Source organism: Podarcis liolepis (assembly GCF_965112155.1).
Source record: "Podarcis liolepis genome assembly, chromosome: 6".
In the NCBI taxonomy this organism is placed as follows: domain Eukaryota; kingdom Metazoa; phylum Chordata; class Lepidosauria; order Squamata; family Lacertidae; genus Podarcis; species Podarcis liolepis.
Window position 1 is genome coordinate 98,063,016 of NC_139559.1, and position 25,998 is coordinate 98,089,013.

At 44.6% G+C, this 25,998-nt stretch overlaps 1 protein-coding gene across 2 annotated transcripts; it reads left to right on the top strand.

Annotated features, from left to right (window-relative positions):
• The first annotated feature begins 270 nt into the window (after positions 1-270).
• On the top strand, positions 271-24,481 carry RGS16 (regulator of G protein signaling 16). Of its 2 annotated transcripts, XM_083507232.1 has the most exons (6): positions 271-274; positions 14,370-14,464; positions 17,499-17,591; positions 18,618-18,679; positions 19,441-19,607; positions 20,250-24,481. In XM_083507232.1, the coding sequence occupies exons 2-6, from the start codon at positions 14,421-14,423 to the stop codon at positions 20,448-20,450; spliced, it is 567 nt and encodes a 188-aa protein (XP_083363358.1). In that variant the 5' UTR covers positions 271-274; positions 14,370-14,420; the 3' UTR covers positions 20,451-24,481. The 2 variants fall into 2 exon arrangements, with proteins under 2 accessions (XP_083363358.1, XP_083363357.1); XM_083507231.1 differs by lacking the exon at positions 271-274 and having other exon boundaries at positions 14,190-14,464.
• Positions 24,482-25,998: the final 1,517 nt, after the last annotated feature.

Below are 25,998 nucleotides of genomic sequence, written 5' to 3' on the forward strand. Positions count from 1 at the left end.
TTTTGAGGGGAAGAAAGAAAGGCAGTGCTGTTGCTACCTACATGATTCTCTTGCCCAATATCCCTTGTCCAATGTGATCCCATCTTTCAGACACCACCAGACAAGTGGTTTGGACCAGCCACTGGTGAAAAAGCAACCACAATGTTCTAGCAGCAAATTAAATCAGACTCAAATTCAGCACAAGCTACCTGGAGCCACGGCAGGCATCTGGCTAGAGGTGCAGCCTCTGCCCCCCAGCCTGGTCTGGCTAGGAAGGCTGGAGCTCTGCCATCTGAACAATGGCTGAGGACCTGGATCCAGATCTACTTCCTGGCCCCGTATATCATTTTGTGGAAATCCTATTATGCTTCTTCGCCTGAACAGACCGAATTAAGGTTCACCAAGTGCTCCGATAGTAGAACCCTGCGCACTTGCATAACAGCCATTATCATCTCTTTCCCTCTGAACCTCCTTTAGCAGCCATTACTCAGAAATTATGAGGGTTATTATGGTTGCGGTGGTGGAGCAGTGCTTCTGAAAAGTTCAAAGAGTATCTCAGGGACACTCTGTGCATACAATCTTAAAAAAAGAAAAATACTGAAAAAATAACTCCCTAGCATTTCAGTGCTTAAATTCTTTCATTGCTTGTCACCACAAGAGACTGTTGCCCCAGTGTTGTCAAGGAAGAGCTTAAGGGAGGGGAACGTGGCCAGGAAACATCACATGTGAAATGCAAAACAACCTCTCTGTTCCAAATCTGCTATCAATAATGGATGGAGCGGCTAAGTGGGCGAGCAGCTCTTGCCTGCTAGCACAAGGGCGCAGTAAACAGGCCGCTAAAAAAACAAGGCCTGGAGCAGCGTGAAGAGGTGTAGCGGGTACACAAAAGCAGGCAAACTTGGTGACATGGTGTTAAACAGAGGTTTGTAAGGGGAAAGGGTTGAACCAGGTATAGGTCAGGCAGCACAGAATGGTGGTCTTCCAACCCGTTTTTCTTTTAATGCTGCATCTGCTTTAATGTCAGAGCGCAGGATTAAAGTGTCTCCGGGAACAACTACATTTTGGTCAGTGGGGTGCAGCTTTCCTACCAGCCGTCACACAGTGTGAGATTTTGGGTATTTTGTCTCCTCGCAAAGCACTGGCTAATTTCTAAAGAGAGAGATGTCAGAGGACAGATCAGCAGAGAAAGAGAGAGAGAGAGAGAGAGAGAGAGTGTGTTTATATGGGGTGGCGGTGATGTCCCCTCACTGCTGTCCTGATGAAAATCTCCCTCCATCAAGCGCATAGCTGTCAACTTTTATCTTGCAAGGAATCCTATTTGGAATAAGGGAATTTCCCTTTTTAAAAAAGGGAAACGTTGACAGCTATGATCAAGCAGCTATTTATCCTGGGAGGAAAGCTTCCATTGGCACAGGGTAAATTCCAGTGGCAAAGTGAATTTTCACTGGGACCACAGCAGAGACGGTGGGGGAGGGAAAGTAAAAAATTTCTAGGCTTGGGAAGAGTTTTGAGGGATCTGCGGGGAGGGGGGGAGGCACATCCAGCACTCAGGTCTAAGATTCCCCACCCCTAACTCACGGGCTCCCAAATCTCTTTGTACAAAGCATGCAATACTGAGAAGTCAGCCTGGTGGTAAGAGGCACATTTCTGAACTTCTGGCTGACAAAGAAGCTGGCAGTTGAACTTTGGTTGCTGGGATGCTGGAGTCTATTAGTGTGTTTATGTTGCTCCCACAGTAGAGTCCGTTAGTACTACTAAGGCATTGCTTTTCACGATTAGCTAGAAGTGGAACTGAAATGGAGATTCCATGCAGGAACTTGATTTATTTCTGTCTTATCTAGCAATGTCCTTCCCCTCTGCCAAGATCCATCTTTAATGACTTCTCATAAGTAAGTGCCATTCAGAAAAGTTTTTCTCATTGGAGATTCAGCCCACCCCTTGCTTCCCTGCTGCAACCTGACTAGGAGATTAATGCTGAACTGACACTTCTGCTTGTCCTGCCGCTGTCCCTCCGGAAGCGGAACGAAGGTCAATAGGTTTTTTTCTGCTAATTGATGTTCTGATTCAGCAGTAATGGGACGATGGGACAGCAATGAGTGGTCAGAGGGAGAAGACTGGGAAGAGGAGGTGACAGAAGCTGAAGAGGGAACAGGGTTTCGAACTGCTAAGTGGGCAGGAGCTGGAACCAAACAATGGGAGCTCACCTATCATGGGGATTCGATCTGAGAGAAGTCCAGAAGCAGAAACAGGAGAGGAGGGAGGCCAAGAGGCAGAGATGAGCCAGGCTGATGAAGTGTCACAGTGTCTCCCCCTCCTGCTGCAACAAGCTCCCCTCCCCTCTTGTCTCCCAGATCCAGGAGAGGCATGAAAAGGGCGGAGGAGAGGGTGATTGCATGCAGCCCCTCTTGCTTTCAGTCTCAGCAACTGATCCATGGGCCAAGACTTACCAGGAATGAGGTGTTGTGCTCATTAGGCCTGACACTCTGCCAAATAAAGAGTTAACTCCAATTTGAACAGTGCAATTTATTGCCGGCTTGCTCCTGTCAGCCTATAAAGCAGAAGACCTCTGGGACCCATGCTTTCTAGCCATGGGACAAGTAGAAGTGTGGATGAGCCCTTATTCAATTTAGACAAAAGTAAAAAGGATGGGCAGATAAATGACTAGTTTATTTTCAACTCCCCATCGCTTTGTAGAAGAATAGTGCTAGAATAGTACATTAGGCTGCCATGATTTGGACATCTACAACATCATGTAGATTCAGTGTTAAAAAGTGAATGAATGACAGTTCCGAGGGGAAAGGGCTATAATAGAATCAAGCTTAGCTGGAGGATGCTGAACAGCATCTGTGGAAGGGGGGTGTATCCCAAAACATAACTGAAACAACAAAATCACTCCCAAAACCTCTCTTTCCCAACTCCTTCCTTCTAGCGACTGGATATGACAGAACCTGGTCACGAAAGTGTAGGGAAGGAAACTCCTCATCCAGTCTCCATTGAAGCCTCAAGGCAAAGCTCCTCACCTTCCCCTAACACCGAGGTCGGTCACCTGCACAAGCTTTTACAATATCTCCTAAACGGGAATGCCACCTTGTGGGAAGATATTTGGAGTCCACATTACAGATTAGAAGCAAATGCACTGTGTACCTAAAATGTTATCTGAAAAAGCAACTAGATTATCCAGGTCTGCTGTCTTTTGGCCATTAAGCAGGAAAAGACACTCTGTGCATGTTCAGAGACACATGTACTCCTGGAGCATGGAACAGTGAGCCTCTCTGATTGCTTCAATGGAACATCTAGTTCCAAAAATTTTCCATTATTAAATTAAGTACTGGGGTGGGGGGTGGGGAAGCATCAGCACAGAACATGTGTTTGCCTGCCAACTGGAGTTTTCTCATCACTGAGCAACCATCCCCACCCCCATGTTTCTGGGATTAGGAAACGAGATTTCCAGTCTTGCATAAGCCTTGTGCCCCTTTTCTTAGAAAGGTGGACACCCTCTCACCAGAAGCAGGAAATCCTCAAGGACAATGTGATTAGCTGATGAGTAGGTAGCAGATGAGCCTTGCAAAATACAAACAGGTATGTAACTTGAGATGTCAGCAGCAGCCACCTTTGGAGGCCTGTGGCCCAAAACAGCATTTGCAGAGCTGTTAATTGATGGTTTGGAAAGAACCTATGTTAGGGTTTGTAATGGTAAGGTGGCCCCTGATCCAGTGCCAACCCTGCAGAGTAGCTTAATAGCACCAGGCATCCTGTAATTTTGTTCTCTCACTTATGTCTCACCTAGGGCTAGGTGTGTGGGATTTCCAGAGGCTTACAGTAGAGTGGTCTCCTCCAGAGTAGGGGAACAGCCAGCTAAATTCCATCTAAATCTCCTGCTTGGCAACTTCAGTCCGCCTCCCCTCCGCTCTCTCATGCACTTCAACAATTAGCAGCTTAGCTCCAAGCAGCCTAAGCCACATGGGAGGTTAACCAACCCTTGAGTCTGTTCAGAAACCAGTACAGCCCAGTACAACCCACTTCATAACTATTCAGCAGCTCTGACAGAACCATGTACTGTGGCCTCCTAAGGGCTTTTTACCCCTTTGGAAAGGATTAGATTAGATTCAGCTGACAGCCTGTTTAGCCACACTATTTCTATCAAGGTAAATTCTCAATATATATACCCTTTCTTTGCCTATGTCACATGTAGATTAGACCAGATTTATTTCTCCCAGTTTTGCTCCTTTTTTCTGCTAGGAATCTGAATTTCCTGTATGTTTTGCCAAGCACAGAGCCAGTGTGGTGTAGTGGTTAAGAGCGGTAGTCTCATAATCTGGTGAACCGGGTTCGATTCCCCGCTCCTCCACATGCAGCTGCTGGGTGACCTTGGGCCAGTCACACTTCTCTGAAGTCTCTCAGCCCCACTCATCACACAGAGGGTTTGTTGTGGGGGAGGAAGGGAAAAGGAGAATGTTAGCCGCTTTGAGACTCCTGAAGGGGAGTGAAAGGTGGGATATCAAATCCAAACTCTTCTTCTTCTTGTATCTGCCTAATAAGCCTTATAATGTTGCCTCCACAATTTGCTTTCTAACTCTTTTCTAATTCTTCCAGCAGTAATTTGCTTCTATTTCTCTGTAGAATGAATGAGGGAGAGAGAGAACAACATGCTTCAGTTTATTGAAATAGTGTATGTTGGGACATGCTAATATGCCATGAGGAATAATATAATGAAATAATTAACAGTCTTTCAAGAGCCTACCCGCTGCAAATTTGAACCCTTACTCTACCCCAGGGGTCAGCAACCTTTTTCAGCCGTGGGCCAGTCCACTGTCCCTCGGCCCTTGTGGGGGGGGGCAGACTATTTTTTTTTGGGGGGGGATGAACCAATTCCTATGCCCCACAAATAACCCAGAGATGCATTTTAAATAAAAGGACACATTTTTCTCATGTAGAAACACACTGATTCCTGGACCGCCTGTGGGCCGGATTGAGAAGGTGATTGGGCCGCATCCGGCCCCCGGGCCTTAGGTTGTCTACCCCTGCCTCTATATGAGTCTCACTGCGTCTTCTGGGTTGACCCCTAGATGGGGTTCAGGCTTAATCAGCTCATGAGCACACAATAGTAATTACTATTTTAGTCTGACACAGCAATGGAAATGGCAACTGAAACATGTTAGGTGCTTTACCAGTACTTAACATTTCTACTGCCTTTACAACTCTGAGGAGGATGTCGGGGTTGAAGTGAAAAAACCTTGGTGAGTCAGGCATCTGTGGACAAATGGCATGCAAAGTGTTGAATCAAACGCTGCTGCTCTTGCGGCTGCTGACAATAGGCTAGATGATGTGGAAATGAGCTTTCCCTGTCATATAAGCCCCAGTTGTTGATCTTCCATGCTAGGCTATTTGCCCACACAGGTTAGCAGTCATATGGTTGTATATATAACAGAACTTCCCACATGTGCCCACATGTGAACGGATCTGTCACAAAGACGCCAGCTAGTGTCTCTCCAAGGCGTGCACACTCTCACACAGGAATAGTTCACAGAGCAATTTTTAGCACACTCAGCCATAAAAGCAAGATCAGATCTGAACAAGTGATCCTTGAGAATACACACGCCTTAAGCACACGTGTGAATGACTATATAAATAGTATTCCCTTGAGCGTTCATGAAACCTCCCTCCCTTTTGCACGCTCACACACACACAGCATTTGTGCCTCGTGTCTGTAATCAGTGCTGTGCTATCAGCAGAAGAGACTGTTTAGTTTCAGTGCTTATTTTCAATGATGGCCAGAAATGAAAGAAGGCCAGAAGAAGAACACACAAGTTATTGTGGCATCTGAATATAGACTGCATTTTTAATCAAGGCATATATTGGCTTATATCTTGATCAGGTTCCTAAATTAAAGAGAGAGTTTAAAGATTTTCAAAAGCTTCATGCCAGGCAAGAAGGCCAGCTGTTTAAAGGACACAGGCAATGTTTTTCCTCCTAGACAAGGGCCCCCCCTTTGATTGATAGCAGAAAACAATTCTCAAAGTCGTAAAAGCTGGAATTACAGGCTGAAGACCAAGGTTACACAGACCCTACATAATTAAGAGTTTGGTAAACAGTAAAATAAAACCATGTGCCTTAAACTTGAGCCTAAGGTCAAAAGGCCAAGAGCACATGGAAAACAAACCGGCTGGAGAAGGGGGGAAGTGTGAACAGGGGAAGAGGCTTTTTTTCCCCCTATTTTATTTTGAGGCTGTAAACTGTTCCTTCCTTGTTACTTTTAGGAAGTTTATCCTTCTAAAAAGCTATCTATGATAATGTATGAAATATCCTGGCTTAAATGTAATTATGCAAAGGATCTAGAAAGAAAGAAATGTTAAATTCTTATTTCATAGAGTCATATTGCTGTAGGAGACCACAGGGGCCATTGAGCCCAGCCCCCTGTCAGACAAGAGACGCCAATCGAGCACTTATGACAAATGGCTGTCAGACCTTTGTTTAAAGACCTCCAAAAGGAGATATTTCATTGATGATGCATGAGAATATGAACCCAAGGTCTCTGACATCTGTTCAAGATAAAAATTTAAAATTATTAACCATTTGTTTTAGAAGGCAATAGGGCAAGGAGGGCAAGAGGTGAGCTGGTAATTAAGATTCCTTGTTGAGACACATGTAAGATATATTAATACTTATTTGTCATTTATAGATGTAACAATATATAGCTCTTTGTATTCCATATAAGGACAGAAGGATATGGGTGTATCTTAAAATTGGTTATAGCAATCAGCCAATAGGAAATTCGAGCAGGCTGATTGAACAGAGGCAGCCACAGGAGGAACAAAGGGGGGTGGATTAAGGAAATATAAGTGCTGGCCATAATGGCAGGAGGCCAGGCCAGAGCTTGGTAACCATATACCACTGTGCCTCTCATTTATTTGTCTGACAAATAAATAATTATTTTAAATTCTCTATTGCTGCGTTGAATATTTCATTCCAGCTAAGCGTTAACCACAAGCAGGGTGCTACATTATTGGGAACAAACATTAACATTTCAGATCAGGTGCTTTGGTTTTTTTCTAGTTCACCAGTGCAAGGGGGGGGGGGAGAGAAAGGAAAGCACCACACATTTACCTCCAATACAAACCCACATTTGTATTCACATTCTTCTTCAATCCCCTACATTTCACCTCCCCACTTTGCTATTCTCCTGAATTCCAGGCACTCAGTTCAGAACAGGGGACTTTTAACTACAGCATTTGCAGCCTCCCCCACCCAATTTCACATGACCCAAGGCCTCACACAGAGCTTATATGGGAGGTGACAATCTAATTGTTTGAAGGCTCCATATCCAAATGACCTATGAGATTAGCTAAATTGAAGAGGGCTGCAAGCAAAGTATCAGTGGAGGCTCCTCTGTTGGGCACTTTTGCTATCAATCCATCAGTTCCTGGGAGCACAGAACTGAAACATTTTGGCTGGAGACGTGTCCACATTTCCAGTGACTGAGAGGCTCCTGGGTGCTTCAGCCCATCTCCGCTGCTTAGCCAATCAATGTACTGTACTTTTCCATGTATAAGACTAGGGTTTTTTTTACTAATAAATAATGATAAAAGGGGGGTGGTTGGCTTATACACTGGGCAATCTCCCCCCATTTTCTTAATTTTGAGTCCCCCAAAATAGGGGGTGTCTTATATTTCATGTTATACATGGAAAAATATGGTAATCACTATCAGCAGGTCCCTCCCTGGTCATTCCCCCTAGAAATGACTTGATTACCGTATTGGCCCGAATATAAGATGCACCCGCAAATAAGCCACACTCTGAAAATTGAAGGGGGGGGAAGAAAAAAAACACAATACAAGGGCTGCTTCTGGGGGGGGGGGGGAAGAGCCGCACTGCTTTACCAGCAGCGTAAGGTTGTGAATATGAGCCACACTTTTCACTGTCAGAATTTGGGGGGAAAGTGTGGCTTATATTTGGGTCAATACGGTAGGTGGTGGATTCTATTATCCTTTTCCTCCCTGTTTTTCTTTGCAAGAAGCCTTGGAGGCTATTAAGCAAGCTGGAACAATAGAAGCAGCGGGTGGGAGTGAGGTTGCCCACCATGTCAGTCTGCCAACCAGAGCCATGCATTCTTCCCGTGGCTGTTCATCTTTCTAAGCCTGCATTGTGTGTGAGGGGCAGAGAGAGAAATAAATTTTCCTCACAGTTAGATTGGAAAAGAACATGTGTTTTATATGTGTTGTATATGTGATGTAACGCTGTAACAGCAGGTGGCGCTGTGGAGTCCCACCTTTCCCAACCGGATTTCCCTGTATGAGTTACAACGTGTTTAACTGAAAGTCTTCTTGGATGTCTAGAGCAGCTTTCGCAGGAGAAACAAGGGAGCCAAGCTTGCAGGAGGAGGAGCAGTGTGTGTGTCGGTCAGCCTTTCTTTCTTTGCAAGAATCCTTCATTTCTCTCCACTCTGCCTTCCTCCAGCAAGCCTCTCAGGGGACCTCCCTCCCACTTTCTTGGGATCTTTCTCTCTGATAGCATTTCCACCCCCCTCAATTTTCAAACACCACAGCTCAAGCTAGAAAGCCCACCTCAGATTCTTTCCATGTTGTCTTAGGTTAAAGTTTACCCCTCCCTCATAGAGTGACAATGCCCAGCCCCCTCACCAAACCGCAGCTGCCAGTTATTCCTTGGGGAAAGCTGTGTGTTTTGTGTATGGTGTGACTGTGATGTGACACTGCCAACTACACCACCACACTCTCAGTTTCCTCAGAGAGACATATCCTGTATGCTTTTTTATTCCCAATCTTCTTCTGTCTGATTTGGATCATTGTATGAGCAGCCATTGGTCATATCCCTGTCCCATTCACTTTATTTGTTCAGTTGAAATATTCTGTGTTTGTTTTGTTTTTAGTATGTATTGTGTATAAACTAAACAAGCAAATGGCACTCTGATGAGAGGAACTTTATAGCTAAAACTCTCCCGGGCAGCATTAACAACCACAGGAGACGTGTCCTGCATGGAAGCAATAACGAAACAGTCATCTTGTTCTCTGATACATTCAAGCCTCACTTAGAGGACACACTCATCTCTTCTGGCCCCTTTTCTCTGGCTCATCTTGTTCCTGGTATACCTTTCCCTGCAAATGACAGCCACTCTCCACAGCTGTTTCCTGCTTGCCTCCCACTCCAGCAGGATTTCACTGCCTCTGAGCCACATCTGTCACCGTGTCAGAAGGAGCGCCTTTGTTATGCGCTTGCTGGTTCAACACAGCTTCCCGTACTTCTCAGGGAAGGTGTCTCCCCCTCCCTGCACCCTCAGCTGTGGTGGAAATGTCATGCAAGCCTCAAGTGGAAGTGGGACACCTGCAGCAGGAGCGGGGGGGACAGCACCTTTGCCCTCCTCCAACCCATCCATCACCGCATCACAGGGTTGTTGCTGTGTTTGAAAAAGGGCAAGTGAGTTTCCTTACTGGAAACGCCACACAGCTGTGGAGCTGTGCCCTGCACAGGGCAGCAGAATGAGGCAGTCGTTCAGGGTTGGTAGAAGTGGCTGAACTGCCACAGGGTGGGGGAGTCCAGGACTGAGGTATCACCCCATGCCTAACTCCATCCACTGCAATACCACACTTTCTTCAAAGCTTGAGGCAGCTGTCAAAATATAAAATCAGTTAATAAAACACAAAAAATAAATAGGCACAGCTGAGAGAGGATGGGGGGGGGGGAGGAGTAGCACGATGCTCCAAAAGCCAATCTAAAAAATGTGAGTTTTATACCTTCAACAGGGAAGTGCCCCAATTCACACCTAATTCTACAGCTTTGGAGCTCCACATGGGGGAGGGAGAGGCAAGCGGATCCCCAAGGTGGTTATTAGGATTATTTGAAGGAATGGCACTATTCACGGTTGTTGGCATCCATCTGTCTCGAGAGACCATGGTGGAGTGTGCCTTCGAGGGTGAAGTCAAACCATTGCGTTAGCACTGAAGTGACTTCTCTGGGGTGCAAGCCTGGGCAGTGTGCTGTGGCTGATACAGGAGAGACATGTTTTATTGCAGCTGGGGAACATGAAGGTGCCTTGTTTCACTACAACAGTCGCACCATGGCATTTCTTCTCTCTGCACTCCTCCAGCAGTCATTCCTCCCCTGGTCAATGATGTGGATACATGACCTGCGTGTCCTGAAGACAGGTGGTGGAGGGAGAAGGCTGTTTGGTCTCTCTCATTTAAAAATAAAAATACTGCAGTTACAGATTACCCTCCCCTGCTCCTCAAATCTGGTTCAGGGCTGCCATGACAGAAGTTGAGAGTTTAACTTTTCCTGCTGTTTTCCCAGTCTGAAATTCCCCTGCCCTGTTAATATGATCCAAGTGGAGGTCTTTCCACCAGCAGAAGGGGGATACACAAGGTAGCTTAAAACAGAAGAAGCCACTGAGGGTAGTAGAATTATCTGCCTTATTGGCTATCAGTAATGAGTAATTGAGGTATGGATGAAAGTACAAGCTGCAGAGCTGTGCCAGACAAGGAATCTCTGGACTGGCTTATGCAAACCAGCCTGGCTGGCAAATATGTTAAGGTGGCAAAGGGGATTGATGGGCCATCTGAGAGAAATCCTTTGGCCTGGGAAGACAGATGTTGCCAAGGTGATGGGGTGTGTGAAGTGATGGGAAAAGAGAATTTTTAGCAACATGTTCTGAGAAGAAGAATGGGAGGAGGAAAAGACTGGAATCCATATTAGGCAGGCTGGCTGAAGGCAGGCTAGGAGCATAGCTGTCAACGTTTCCCTTTTCTTGCGAGGAATCCTATTCGGAATAAGGGAATTTCCCTTTAAAAAAGGGAAACGTTGACAGCTATGGCTGGGAGAGAGGCCTTGAACTGCATGGCTGCCCTGATGCAGGGTACAAGCTCCTCTTGAAATGGCCACGCTGTGAGATCTCGACTCCTTCCAGGCAGACTGGAGGTGTAAATAGGTGAGTGAGCCATATTTCTTAAAGCTTTCTCTTACTCCTCCAAAGGAACACAGAAATGGATCGTGCCTATTTCAGAGTAACATTCCTGATATAAAAATTAGAATCATAGAGTTGGAAGAGACCACAAGGGCCATCGAGTCCAACCCCCTGCCAAGCAGGAAACACCATCAGAGCACTCCTGACATATGGTTGTCAAGCCTCTGCTTAAAGACCTCCAAAGAAGAAGACTCCACCACACTCCTTGGCAGCAAATTCCACTGTCAAACAGCTCTTACTGTCAGGAAGTTCTTCCTAATGTTTAGGTGGAATCTTCTTTCTTGCAGTTTGTTTGTTTTTTTTTAATAAATTTTTTATTGGTTTTACAAAATTTTTTAAGACAATACAAACATATATAAAGACATACAAACACATATAATTTCATAACCTTTTTTCATAAACCGTGTTTCTCGGACTTCCCCATACCTCCCCTTTCTGCATCCCAATATCCAAAAGTTTTTAGCAACTCTAAATATGTCTGTCAGTCCTCTGTCCTCTTAATCTTTCCTTCAATCTAGTCTTATATCTCTGTAACCCTTTGTTACTCAAACCTCGACATTCTAACATTCAGCAAGTTTATAATAGTCCTTAAGGTAGATTTTAAATTTCTTCCATTCTTCTTCCGCCGTCTCCTTTCCCTGATCGCGGATTCTGCCAGTCATCTCAGCTAATGTCATATAGTCCATCACTTTCATCTGCCATTCTTCCAGGGTGGTAAATCTTGTAGCATACATAAAGAAAGTTCTGTCCTTCTTTGACACCAATTGGCCGACAATGCCCAAGAGGAAGGCCTCTGGTTTTTTAGGAAAAGTACATTTAAGTATCTTTTTCATTTCATTATATATCATTTCCCAGAAAGCCTTAATCTTCGGGCATGTCCATCAAAGGTGATAAAAAGTACCTTCAATTTCTTTACATTTCCAACACTTATTATCAGGCAAATGGTAGATTTTTGCTAGCTTGACTGGGGTCATGTACCACCTGTAAATCATTTTCATAATGTTTTCCTTTAAGGCATTACATGCCGTAAATTTAATACCGGTGTTCCACAACCATTCCCAGTCAGCAAACATAATGTTGTGACCGATGTCCTGTGCCCATTTAATCATAGCCGATTTAACTGTTTCATCTTGTGTATTCCATTTCAGCAGCAAATTATACATTCTTGACAAATTCTTAGTATTGGGTTCTAACAATTCAGTTTCTAATTTTGATTTTTCCACCTGAAAGCCAATTTTCCTGTCCTGTTTAAAAATCTCCATTATTTGGTAATACTGAAGCCAGTCTGGTACTTTAGGTTTCAATTTCTCATGACTTTGTAATTTCAGTTTATCTCCCTCCTGTTCCATTCTTTCTTGCAGTTTGGATCCATTGCTCCGTGTCCGCTTCTCTGGAGCAGCAGAAAACAACCTTTCTCCCTCCTCTATATGACATCCTTTTATATATTTGAACATGGCTATCATATCACCCCTTAACCTCCTCTTCTCCAGGCTAAACATGCCCAGCTCCCTTAGCCGTTCCTCATAAGGCATCGTTTCCAGGCCTTTGACCATTTTGGTTGCCCTCCTCTGGACACGTTCCAGTTTGTCAGTGTCCTTCTTGAACTGTGGTGCCCAGAACTGGACACAGTACTCCAGGTGTTAGGTCTGACCAGAGCAGAATACAGTGGCACTATTACCCCACCTCTTCATCCATCAACCCAGTTCCTTACAATCATGTAGCCCTTAAAATGGGTTGGTTGATGCCATCCTGAGGGATTAAACTAGGTATGCTTTTTAGATAGATATACAGTGCTATTTTTCTAGAAAAAAGAGGTGCCGGAACTCACATGAACTAGGTTACATTCTAAATAGTGCACAGTAGATATGCATACAGACAACTTATTGGGAAGGTACAATGATCACCCATAATGTTTTGTAAATGCTGGGCAGATGGCAAATGGATTGCAGATTTCATGGGGCAGGGATGGGGAACCCGTGGCCCTTCAGATATTCCTGAACGACAATCCTGGTTGTCCCTAGGCATTGGTCATGGTGGATGGGCTGATGGGAGCTGGAGTCCAGCAACATCTGGAGAACTCAAATCTCCATCTCTGTCCTAGGTAAAAAATGCTCATTATTATCCCTCAGGGGAAAGGTTGAAGGGGAGAGTGGAAGAAAATTTACCAGTCAGGTGTGCCAAGGTTGCCTGGGTAGGATTTTATTTCTTTAGCTGGAACATGACATGTTTCAACACACACATGGAGGATGTTGGACAATTAATGCTTTTCCTACCTGGGAAGATGGGAGAAAAAGATGTGAACTGGGAGATATTTCCCCTCTACTCAAAGCAGACATGCCCCATGGGGGGGGGGGTGTCCATTCTGTGTATCTACCTGCAAGATGCTTGCGGTATGTGACAGGAAAGATGCTCTGCTGTGGAAATTCTAGGTCAGAAGTGAGGGAGTTATGGCTGCCAGATGTTGGGCTCCACTGACCATCAGCCCCTAGCTGCATGACCTGTGGCAGTAAACATCTGGAGGGCTACCACTTCCCCATTTCCTGTTGGACCAGAGAGCATTTAAAAAATAAATACTACATATAAATAAAAGCATTCTATCACTGGGCTTTCTCCACAGTCACATATTTAAGAATTCACAGTGCAGCTCCCAGGACTGCACGAAACCTGCACAATATGGACACCAACTTTCTCTGGCCTCGTGGTCTGAAGCAGGTTCACTTGGAATACAGTCCTGCCACTTTTAAAGGGACTTGTTTCTTCCTGGGCAGGCCTGGAACCATCACATATAAAGTACAGCAAACAGCATTCGTGACTATTTTTTCCACCATACACTAGGACCGGATTTAGGCCCTTTCTATGTCCAGCTGTCCTTTGTCAACAACAAATTGTCCCTGTTTTTTGTGTTGAATATATGCTATATGGTAATTTATGGACCTAATAGGTATCCAAAGCCATTTTATAAGTTTTTTATCTTATATTTTGGAAATGTACATCCAGTTTTTTTCCCCTTTAATTTTTTGGGGGGCCCTCAAGAGAGTGGGGCCCCAAGCTATAGCTTGTTTAGCTTATACGTAAATCCGGCACTGCCATACACTCAGTACTGAAGTGTTTATTTAATTGTGAACCTAGTCACAAAATGCGTCCTTGAGTCAATGCCCTTCAAATCAACAAATGCTAAGGCACCACAGCAACAGAAGGCGGCATATTTTATAATGCAGAATTGGTCTGCTTGTTCCCCTGCCGGGAACTGTTCATGACTGCGACGCTCAAGGACAGTTCCAGTTCTTCTTGTCTAGCGGCAGGAGCTGTGCACTTGATTCCCGCTCCCTCCCATTTCCCATCAGATATAAAAGCTCCGCTTCCAGACACCAGCGCACAGAGCGCTGAACAGCAAAAGGTGCTGCCGGAGCTGCCCTCTGCTTCTCTTTTCTGCACAGCTTTAGGCAAAGCGTCTCTCTGCTTCCTCACCATGTGTCGGGGGTTAGCTTCCCTTCCTACAAGCTGCTTGGAAAGGTAAGAGGCTGGAAAATATTTGGGGCTCTTAGCAAATAACTGCTGAGTTGATAAAACAGGAGTGTGCTTTGCTTCAACATCTGTACTGATCGGGGTAACATTTGTGTACAACCATAGCTCATACTCCTATAGTTTCTTCTAAAGAATGGAAAAACTTTTGTTAGTTAGATGAGCAAGATCTATCACTGGCAAGGGCAGGAAGTGCGGGGGGGGGGGGAATAATTCAAACAAGCAAACAAAATAACTGCATTTATCCTGAATTTCTGTTACTCTTGTTGAGGGATGCTTCCTGGTCCGTACATACATTTGCTTTCACTCAAAAGGAAGGCTTTTAAATGTTATAATGAAATCTTTTTCTCCAAACGATCACCTGTTTTTGCAATGCGGTTCTACAAGCCACTTCTGCAAGCAGCACTCTGCACAATTAGCATTCCTGCCACACACCTCCCAGAGGGGGGTGAGCTAAGAATAGAAAGTGGCGCGCCAGGCAGTCATCTACAAACTGTCGCAGTGATGCACCAAGCGGGGAGGCACCTCTGTGTGGCTGGTTGCAGACGCACTACAGCAGACAGGCAGCTGTCATAAGAAATCTAAAAACGGGAGACCGTGTCCGCATTGTTACGGCTAGCGCAAGTAAATCTGGGTCACTGAGAAGTGGTGCAAAGGAAGTTCAGGAGAGATGGCATGGAAGAAACTCAGCTTCATGCTGTTTTGAAGAAGGAATGTGATTGTTGTCATTAGTAGTATTAATTTCTCTACCGTTATTGATGTAACATTTTACTTAACCGAATAATAGTGTTCACAGTTTATATTTTGACACTGGGGGAGACAACAAGAGGGGGAGGAAATAAAGAGAAATCATAAATAGGATGTTTCTCTTGAGCTTAGTTTCAGCTGAGCATGACAAGAGAGTACAGTGTTGAATGTCTACCTGAAAAGCAGCGCAGTGAGCAATTTCAGTTGTGACCTTCTTGAGGTAGGGACCTATCCTTTCCCCTAGTAATTGTAGAAACTCTGGCTTACTGTATTATCCACCCAAATGAGGCGGACATATCAGTCCTTTTAATAGCAAAGAAAGAATAATACTATTGCAGGCATGCTCTTCCTGGTTTCTATACTTTGTCCAAGAATGTGGGGTTGTTGTTTTATACCTGTGAACAAACACTTTTTCCTGGAAAGCTTGAGGCATGCAAATAGAGACCTCTTTATGCACTTTATTCCCCCACCCCACCATCATCTATGGTCAAGCTGTTGTGGTGCTTTAAAGTATCAGAGACAGTGGCAGTGTGTATCTGAAGAAGTGTGCATGCACACGAAAGCTCATACCAAGAACTACCTTAGTTGGTCTTTAAGGTGCTACTGGAAGGAATTTTTTTATTTTGACTATGGCAGACCAACACGGCTACCTATCTGTAAGAGGAAAAAGAGTGAATGTGTTGAATCTCTGGACCTTAAATATTCCAGTTCTCTGACAGATGCATTCAACAACATAGAGCTTTGAGGAATAAGAGAGACTATCAGAGGATGCCTGAACAGGAAGAGCAATCTTGCAGGGAAACATAAGAGTAGAGGAAGAGACTAAAAGGACAGCAGATGCTCCAAGCGGAAATGATTTGGTCTTTACAAAAAGTGGTTAACAAACAGTTCCATCTGCATGTTGTGATATTACAGTCCTTTTGCATCTGAAGAGAGCAGGTGCCACATAACAAAATGTACCAAACAAGTGCAGAAACTGTGTCCATCAAAAATGGAGGTCTTAGGTTGCACTTGCGTCCCACTTGAGAGCTTCCCTGGGACATCTGGCTGGCCACTGGGCAAACAGAATTTTGGTTCCTTTGTGTGACCTTCGGATCACTTGTCGGAGCCATAGCTGGGCACCATATGTGACAATCATGACAGACTTTCCAAGAGTCCCCTGGATGATGCCAGGGATGAAGAGAAGCTCTTACAGGAGGTTCCAGTTTATTAAACAGGAAGGGCCCTAGTGAATCCTTCGTGTTGTAAAGGTTACACAGTTCAGATATTAACCACTGAATCTGAAGGCTAAAAATAAGCTAGCTTTGCTGCCAGCTAGATCCCATTGTCCATAAAAGTGGGAACTCGGTGGGAAATAAAAATCTTTTTTTTTTTAAGGGGAACTCAGGGAAAGTTGTGTAGCCATGAAAGCATGATTAACACACAGAGCCCGCAAGCACAATAAACACAATACCCAATTGCTGTATTAGAGGCCTGGAATCATTACAGCAGTCGTTGAAGGGCCAAATGGCCTCCCATCTGTCAAAGATGATTAAATTACTTGCATGTGTAATCCTGCCTTGCCTTCTGCATTAATGGGAATTACAGCTTGATTAGGAATTCTACATTACTGAAATGCTTACATGCCCTCACACAACAGAAATTAGTATTGTTTCTCTCTCCCCATCATATATCTCCTACATTTATTTGAACGAACATGCAACAACTCTTCTCTCCAGCCAGGGGCATAGGAAGGGGGGTGGCAGTGGGGCTGGTCTGCCCCGGGTGCCCTCACTGAGGGGGGGGGGGGTGACATGCAGATCCCAAGCCTACCCCGAGCCGTTGGGGTAAGGGGAGGAGCTGCACCGCCTTGCCAGAGGCACCCCCCCTTTGCCCTTCATTCTGACAGCTTGGGGGAGGCTTGGGAGTCCCAGGCAGCAGGGCGCCAAAGGTCCGCCATGTGAGCAGCCATGTGAGCAGCTCGCTCTGCCCCTGGCTGCAGGGCGCACACACCGCTCCGGGCACCCAAGCGGCTGTCCCACGCCTGGGAGGGCACCCTCCGCGCCACGCCCCCCTCAGGAGCACGGATATATGCTCCTCCGCTGTCTCCAGCCCCCAATGTATAGCTCTGCAAATTCACAGCAGAAGCCAAGAGCCAGTTTGGAACCAGACAGATGGTGGTTCTCACTTGAAGCAGCTCTCTTCTTTTTAAGAAGAACACACTGCTGCCCCCTCGTGGCCACTTCTTGTTTTACCTTAAAATTCATTTTGACATTCTTCCATTCCTCTCATTCTGCAGAGCAAAGGAATTCAAGACCCGCTTGGGGATCCTGCTTCATAAACCAGATCTGGGATATAAAATTGGGAGCCTGAGCCGAAGCACAAAGCAGAGGTAAGTCATGTGCTGAAGGTAGCGTAAAAAAACCAAACCTGGTCCAACCTAGAGCACTGCTGCAGCTACTTAAGAGGGACCAGTCCTGAAAGGTGCAATGGAGCAGTGCAACATTAAATATATATATTAGCTCCCAAGGAATTCAGTGAGAGGGAGGAATCATAACTAGCTGTCTATGGAAGAAAACTGTTCTTCAGCCATGACCTGCCCTCCTGAGTCTGAGCTGTTGCCATCCATCTGTCTCAAGAGACAACGGCATGTGCCTCTGGGCATGAGGTCAAACTGCTGTGTCAGTAGCACCCAGGTCACTTCCCCCAGGAACAAGCCTGGGAAGTGTGTCTGGAGGTCCTGGGCTGCCCAGACAACAAGACCTTGCTGAAGTGGTCCAAAGGAAAGCAGAGCAATACGTTTAGCACCAACCTGGCTGCAGAAGTTGCTGGAAGGAGGCGTACAAGACGCCATCCAACCATCTTAGGGATTCCACTCCAGATTTGTGCAGGGCTCACTCTTTAGCCTTTTCTTCTCCTGAAGATATTCCACAAGGCAGCGGAGGTTTAGGATCATAGTTTTCCTTCTCTTAGATGGACAATCTTCCCAGGTTGATGAGCCCCATCTGCCCCTCACTTCCCTTTTCAGCACATGCAGAAACCACCGCTCAACCCATGTAGTCTGAGTAAATTCCAGAGATCCAGTGGGGTGGCTTCTGTGTGCTCAAGCTAGAAGCCAGCTTGTTCTCTGCAAGAACAGGGACACATGTTTTCCCATACAGCTAACAAGAAATAGGAGAACTGAAGACCTTGCTTCAGCTGTTTTCTAAATATTGTAACCACACCATGGAAACCATACAAGGTGAAATTAAGAGACAGATACATCCTTCTGCCTCCCCCCCCCATAAGTGGTGATGAGGGCGTTCGCTTTAGTTTAGGGTCTCTGGGCTTCTTGTCTTGTCTGCTCCTCTGCCTAAACTCTTCACCCCAACATCCCTATTGGCACCACCATGGTTTTAACATTTATTCTCCTCTCCAGATATGCCTTAGAAGAGGTGCTCGGATGGAAGGAGTCTTTTGACCACCTTCTGAGAAGCAAAAGTGAGTACGTCTTTTCACAGTCCCCAACACGTCAAAGGGAGCAGAGAGTTTTTCCAAAACTTGTTTTAGGAAAACACATTCCTTCCCCCCACCCATAGCTACCAAATGCATGCCTTGATTGTTCCATAATTCCTTCAAGTGCGATATGTCCTACAGTGTACTGTGCCTCAGACAGGTTTACTTCTGGGTCCGATTAATGTATGATTAAACCTGCCCTTGAATGCAACGCTTGGTTTGCCCTGTCTTTTTTAAAAAACGAATACCAGCCACAGGGAGCTCCATTTCATATAAGGACTACAGTATGCGGGGAGGCATTTAACTCCCCCCCCCATGCCATTTTCCCACTGCATATCTCCCCACACATTCCCAGTCCAAGCTGCTAGATCCTGCAGCTAGAGACAGATAAATAACACAGAGCAGAGAGTGTTCTTTTAAACAACAATTCAATCCTCAGACAAGGCCCTGTGGTGGTTTAAATAATATATATACTATAGACAAGTCAGCTGCCTATCAGTTTGCTCCAAACCTGCTGATTTGGATATATTTATAAAATATTTCCTGCCTATGCTCCAGTTCTCCCAAAATAATTTTTCTACCAATGTTCTGACCCTTGTTCCGCACAAGGGTTTTATTCCTATGTCTTTTCTTTCTAAAAAATAAATAAATCCCATAGCATTGTGTTAATGTCTATAAGAAAAAGTGCATCCTTCTGTACTCTTCACTCTCCTTCCAAACTAAACATTCCCTGTCCTCCTTCACAGGTGGCCTGGCAGCATTTCATGGTTTCCTCAAAACAGAGTTCAGTGAAGAGAACCTGGAGTTCTGGCTGGCCTGTGAGGAGTATAAGAAAACCCACTCAAAAGCCAAACTAGCAGCCAAAGCCAACAGGATCTTTGAAGATTTTGTTCAAAATGAGGCCCCCAAAGAGGTGAGTAAAATTTCTCAGTGTGATGCAATCCTTAAAAAAAAAATAATACTACTGCATTTGCACCCTATATTTCCTCTAAGGTGCTCAAGACAGTAGACATGTTTCCTTCCCCACAATCACTCTGTTTTATCCTCACAACGAGCTTGTGAAGTAGGTTAGACTGAGAGACTGCCCAGGGCACTTTGCTGCTTGAAGCAAAATGCCCCGCTGCCACCCCCCGGCCATTGCCCCCCTTGCCACCACTGCAGTCTTGCCTTGGGATGTGGGGGGCCGGCGGCATGAGGCTCTGCAATGACTTTTCCTAGAGGAAATTTTTATTTGTATTTGTTAAATTTGTATACCGTCCTATGTCTGTACATATAGCTTCACCGTCAGGAGGGAGGGGTGAGGCTCTGCAAGGAGCAAATCTGCCACCTCTCTGGCGTCTGCTGGGCTGAGGCAACTGCCTCACTTTCCTTCATGGGCCAGCCAGCCCCAGCCTGCAGCTGACCCCATGTCCCCCTGTGAGGGTTGTGGGTCTCCCCAGTCCTCCTTCCATACGCTTCACACTGGCTCTGCTAGAATGCATACAATACCTGTTGCTTTTCCTCACTGTTAAGAAACATATTGGCATAGAATTAATTGCTGCTGTGTTCCTTACAGGTGAACCTTGACCATGAAACCAGAGAGGCGACCAGGAGGAACCTCACCATTGCCAATTCTGCTTGCTTTGAAGAAGCCCAAGCAAAAACCCACACCTTGATGGAGAAGGACTCCTATCCCAGATTTCTGAAATCTGCCTATTACAGGGACCTGACAGAGCAAGCGACCAGCCACAGGACAGGCAAGCCCACACACACCTGAAGCTGCTCGTTGTCACTGCTAGGACTTGTGTTGGGGGAACAGAGACAAAGAATGAACCAGGAGAGGCAGGAGCCTCAGAGGGAGGTGATAAGAGCTTTCCAGTGGTGGAGTTTAGGCTGGGCCTTTACATTGGCCAGGATGCCTGGGACCTCATATGCTTCCATACACCCAGGAGCTCTACCAAGAAAAGGCCCTCCCTGGCATCTAGGAAGGGCAGAAAACAGGCGCTCATGTGAAAAGCACTGGAGAAAATTGTGTAAGAAAGAACCTGCGCTCCAAGTAGGATGAAGAAAGCAGAAGGGAAGGCGAGAATTGAGGGGCAGAGAACTAGAAAGGTTGAATTTCTCCCTAAAACTGTGTATCATCCTCGTGTTCAATGTTATGCACCTGTGCACCCATCCGCATGCATCAGTCTCTATCTGCTTTCAGAATCCAGTATCTGCACTTGCAAAACACAGACGACAAACTGTATCTAGCACACAGGGGTTTGAAATCTCCAGCTACCGCATGACAGTTCCAGAAGCACACAGCTCTCTGCATGTTTGTACACCAACCAGCTGAAGAGTCAAGACTTAGCCTCCTTAACAGTGCAGGTGTTGCTTTGCCTTTGTGCCCAGAGGAATGCTGCATCTGCTTTGATCCAACTGCATATCTGCCTTCTGCTATGATGGGCAAACTTCCTTCCAGTGACATCTGCAGAAGCCAACAAACTCTCTAAACATTATAAGCAACCTTGGGTGACATGCCCCATTTTTTAATGGTTTCCCATTTATTGTTAATTATTACAGTGATTATTAATAATTATTTATTTAGATAGGGCATTTAATGAGCACAGCACTTTTGACACAGGTACAAGTCACTGCAGCAAGGGGCCTGCAACTGATATCTCCACTGATTTCATGATACCTATAAGACTACATTGACAGGTGGCATCAGCAGAGAGGTAAAGAAAAAGAGAGAGTGGGAAACAAGACTAGATTGGCCTTGCAAATATAAGTCTGCAAAAGTTATTAATTCCTCACCCCTCCATGAAAAAAACAAGTACTACCCTGGTGGTCCAAACAAAACGTGTTACAGAGCATTCTGCGCCTGTTTACTTGAAAGAAAGTCCCGCTTTTTTAAATGGGACTTGCTCCCAAATAAGTGTGCATGTGTATAGGTTTGCTGTCTCAATCACGTGCAGCACAGTTGACAGCTTGAAAGGGCAGGGGAAGAGAAACTTTCCAGTGAACACACCCTTCCCTGCCTGAAGATTATTTTCTTTTATAAATTGTATTTTTGCATTTTCAATTTTACAAGAATAAACAAAAGAAAGATACACACTCAAACAGAAACATACTGTAAAATCCCCATTGATTTCCCTCCCGCCCTTTGTGAATCCTCATAAGAGTTTCCCTCTGCATCTCTTCCATAACTCTATTCTTATAAGTCCTTTATCAATCCATAGCTCAAATTTTTACTACAGGTTTTCTGTCAGTCCTACCAATGAATTTGTTTACAATAGTTTTTCAAATAGATTATATACTTTCCCCATTCCTTATTAAAATCAGCCTCTTCCTGGTTTCTAATTCTTCCTGTAAGTTTTGCCATCTCGGCATAGTTCATCCATTTTATCTGCCATTCTTCATTGGTCAGAGTTGTACCATCTTTCCATCTCTGGGCTACCAGAATCCTTGCAGCCGTGGTCGCGAACATAAATAATTTCATCTGGTCCTTCAGAATCTCGGCACCTAAAATTCCTAAAAGAAAAGCTTCTGGTCTCTTAAGAAAAGTTATTTTCAGCATTTTGTTCAGGTCGTTATATATCATTTCCCAGAAGTCGTTTACCACCTTACATGACCACCATATATAATAAAAGGTGCCCTCCTTCTCTTCGCATTTCCAGCATGTTTTAGACTTTGATTGTACATTTTAGCTAATTAACTAGGAGTTAAATACCAACAATACATTATTTTCATATATTTTTCCTTCAGAGTGTCACATGCTGTGAATTTAAACTTGTTGTCCATAATCTCTCCCATGCTGCTAACTCAATATTGTACCCCAAATCCTTCACCCAGTGAATCATCATGGATTTGACCTGTTCATCTTTTGTTTGCCAATATTATTCTTACTCATAATCACAGGTGACCAGGTGACTAGGTATTTGCAGTCCTTGACCAAAATGCAATCAGGGAAAGTTAAAAGGCCCAGCAGGGATGAAAAGCTGTCTGATTCACAAGCGACTTACTGCAGACCAGTCTCATTTAAATTCTGAAAATAGAATAAATGGAGATTATTTGGGGAATATTAAAACACTGTTCAATTGTAGCCTCATCTCCAGTGCAAGACCTGTTGAAACTGATAGCAATCGTGCATGTGGAACTTCCAATATTCCAATTTTGTAGGGCTATATGTACAAGAGACGTTTCCAGTGAATTGTGCCCGTAGACTGACAGGTTTGGAGGAAGGACATTTTGAAAAAGAAGACAAGGAAAAACCTGGTAAATGAAGAACAATGTGAATGGGCAAACAAAGGCAAATTCTGCTGCTAAAGCAGTACACACAGAACAAAGATATATGGTTAAATCATGTTAGCAAGTTAGTAGGCCCATCGTAACTTAATGCATATAATAGAATGGAAGGTGGGTGCAGGAGTGGCCCCGTCATTCAGCAGGGCAGACGCTATGAGATTTTACTGGTCCAACTTGTGTAATGGATAGACAGGATCCTGGATTACAACTGAGAAGGGGCACAGGCTCGCAGTCATTGAATCCCTGCTCATTTGTACTTTCATACATCTTGTATTGTACCCCAGCTAGGATTGTACGCGCAAGATAACACTGGCAGCAACAGAATGTGCCACACCTGGCTGAACAATTGTACGCCAGGCAGTTTGTTAAAATCAGCCCTGACGCTCTGCCTTGCTCATTTGACAAACTGCAAAATACCAAGCAGAGTATTTGTTCACAACAGAAACCTATCTAGACTCATGTGAATTCAGTACTGGAAGTAGCTGAGAAAATAAACAGTCAAACTGCAACCACTGAGCAATTTACAGTGCTGTTTCTGCTGCTGCTGCAGCTAGTAAAGCTTTCAAATACCAGTAAGATCAGTTTATGCTTTTCTTTCATTTATCCACAAGCAACATTTCCCAGAGCAGATGCACCCTGAGCCAATAGCAAAAGCCTCTTGCATGCGGCAACTCACTTGGCAGAGACCATATCCTGAGGTTCTTATTCTGGTTTTGATTAACCTTATTCAGACAAACTCCTGTTGACTTCTGTGAAGTGTTGTCTGAAAAAGGAGACATGATGCAGTTTTCCTTCTGAAGTCTATGGTTAAAACCTCCCTCCATGGACTTCACTGGTGAATGAACAGTATATATATATATGTATATAAAGTTATATAAGCCAAACCATGTTTACACAAACTTTTCTTTTTTAAAAAAAAACCCAATGCTACTTTTGTGGGTCTACTTGGGGTGAACTCTTTACTGCTGCAGTGTTTGCATGCCATGGTGATTTAACCATCGATCTGACTGCATGCCAAAATAAATATTCTTCAGCAGCAAAGGAGGGTGGAGGATATGAATTTGAAAAATGTACTCTACCCAGTTCTTTGCATTATTCTGTTTCGCACAGCTGCCATGCTGCCCCTTTATTGTTGGTTTTCTTGAGAAGTTCTACAAAATATAAAGCATTTCTTAATGCTGAACCACAGATGAGAAATTGTGAGATGCCTGTCTAGTGGTAGGTGATTCCACCAGCAAACCAGCAATGAAGTGACCACGCCTTTGCAGCCCAGTTTAAAACCTCAGGATGAAATGTACTGTCCTATTGCTGAAGTTAGCCTGGCCAGAAGTCTAAGAGAAGATGAAGTGGAATTCTCCCCAAGGCCAGAGCTGCTTTAATATTTATTATTTATTTACAACTGGAACTTATTCTGGTTCTTTCAGCGTGAATGACTGAGATACTACGTTGTGGATTCAAGAATGTTATAATGTTGTTGTTATAATATTATTATTTGAAAATAAATCAGTTACAAAACCAGTGCAATGGAAATCTGTTTCATATTGGCCTGGGATGAGGAAGGGGTGGGAGGAAAGGACAACATCTGCATGATATAATTTGGTAGAAACATTTATTCAAACATAAATAAAACTAATATTTACTGTATTTCAGAGTAAGGAAAGCTGGTTGTTTATTGATGGGACACACTGAGCATAAATCGAAAGTAACTGGTGACGGGATTGGAAGTCTAAGGGTGAAATCCTTTAGGTCCAGTCCTTTATAATATTGCCCAGATTACTGAAAAGCCTCCTTGTCACTGCTTTTAGATTGCACTGAAACCCTACCATGTTTTTTTTAGAAAGGAAGGTGCATCCTTTGTACAACGACTATGAATGGAAAAAACCAACCAGACCCTAAACGTTGTGCATAATACAACTAAGTACAAATCTTAAGAAAACACAACAGACTTTGATATTGTTGTGGGTTTGCAGGGGACAAAGATCCCCTAAACTTCCTGGGTGCCAGGTTCTCCCCATAATTTCTGAAGTTAGTAAAGGTGGGGTTTGAAGTCAGAAGCTTTGCGTAGAGAGGCGGATCAGGTGATGGCAGAGTCTTTACCCTGACAAAGGTTGAGACTTGTAGCATCAGACAAGAAAGGGGGAGGCTATCAGGACTAGAGGGGGCATGATGTCACCACAGGAAAAAGTGCTTTTTGCAAGATGCTTTGAAAGGGAAGGTGCTGGAATCAGAGTAGTAGTAGTTATTATTATTAATTGAATTTATATACCGCCCTATACCCAAAGGTCTCAGGGCGGTTCACAGAAAGGTTCAACATAAAAAGCACAATATATATAATCAAAATAAAAACAACAACCCACCCCCCAAAGAGACACATTGTAATGTGGTAGGGACATTTGTTAAACATAATTAAAACTAATATTTACTGTATTGCAGAGTAAGGAAAGCTGGTTGTTTATTGATGGGACACATTGGGGGATTACAGGGGATGTGATGTCACCACACGGAAGTGTTTTTTGAAAGTGAGGTTTCCAGGGTGGCGAGGGGGATACTAGAAGTGGCAGGGGGCGGCTTGTTTTCTGCAAAGGTTTTCTGGGAAGAAGGAGCAAGAAGGAGGCAGAACTCCAGGCAGCAGTGGCTGAAAGAGGCAGCGCTGAGAGACCTTGAACCATGGCTGGCTGCTGCCTATGAGAGGAGAAACGAGGGCATTCCTGAGGTGTAATGTTCGGCACCCTCTCAACTGAAAGTTATAAAATTGACTATTAAGAGGAGCAATGCCCATTGTTAAGCAAAGTATCATAGAATCGAAGAGTTGGATGGGTTCCAAGGGTCTTCTAGTCCAACCCCCTGCAATGCGCAAGGGGTAGCTAAAGGAATGGTGACCTGTCCTCCATTGTGACACGTCCCCCTGCTGACTGACTTGGCAGGGAACTTTGGGAAGAGCAACCATTCCAGGCCCGGTAGTTAGAAAGAAAGCAGCTCGTTGGTGACAAATCGGAGATGTTTCCTGAGGGATTGAAGAGTCTGTCTTCTGCTCA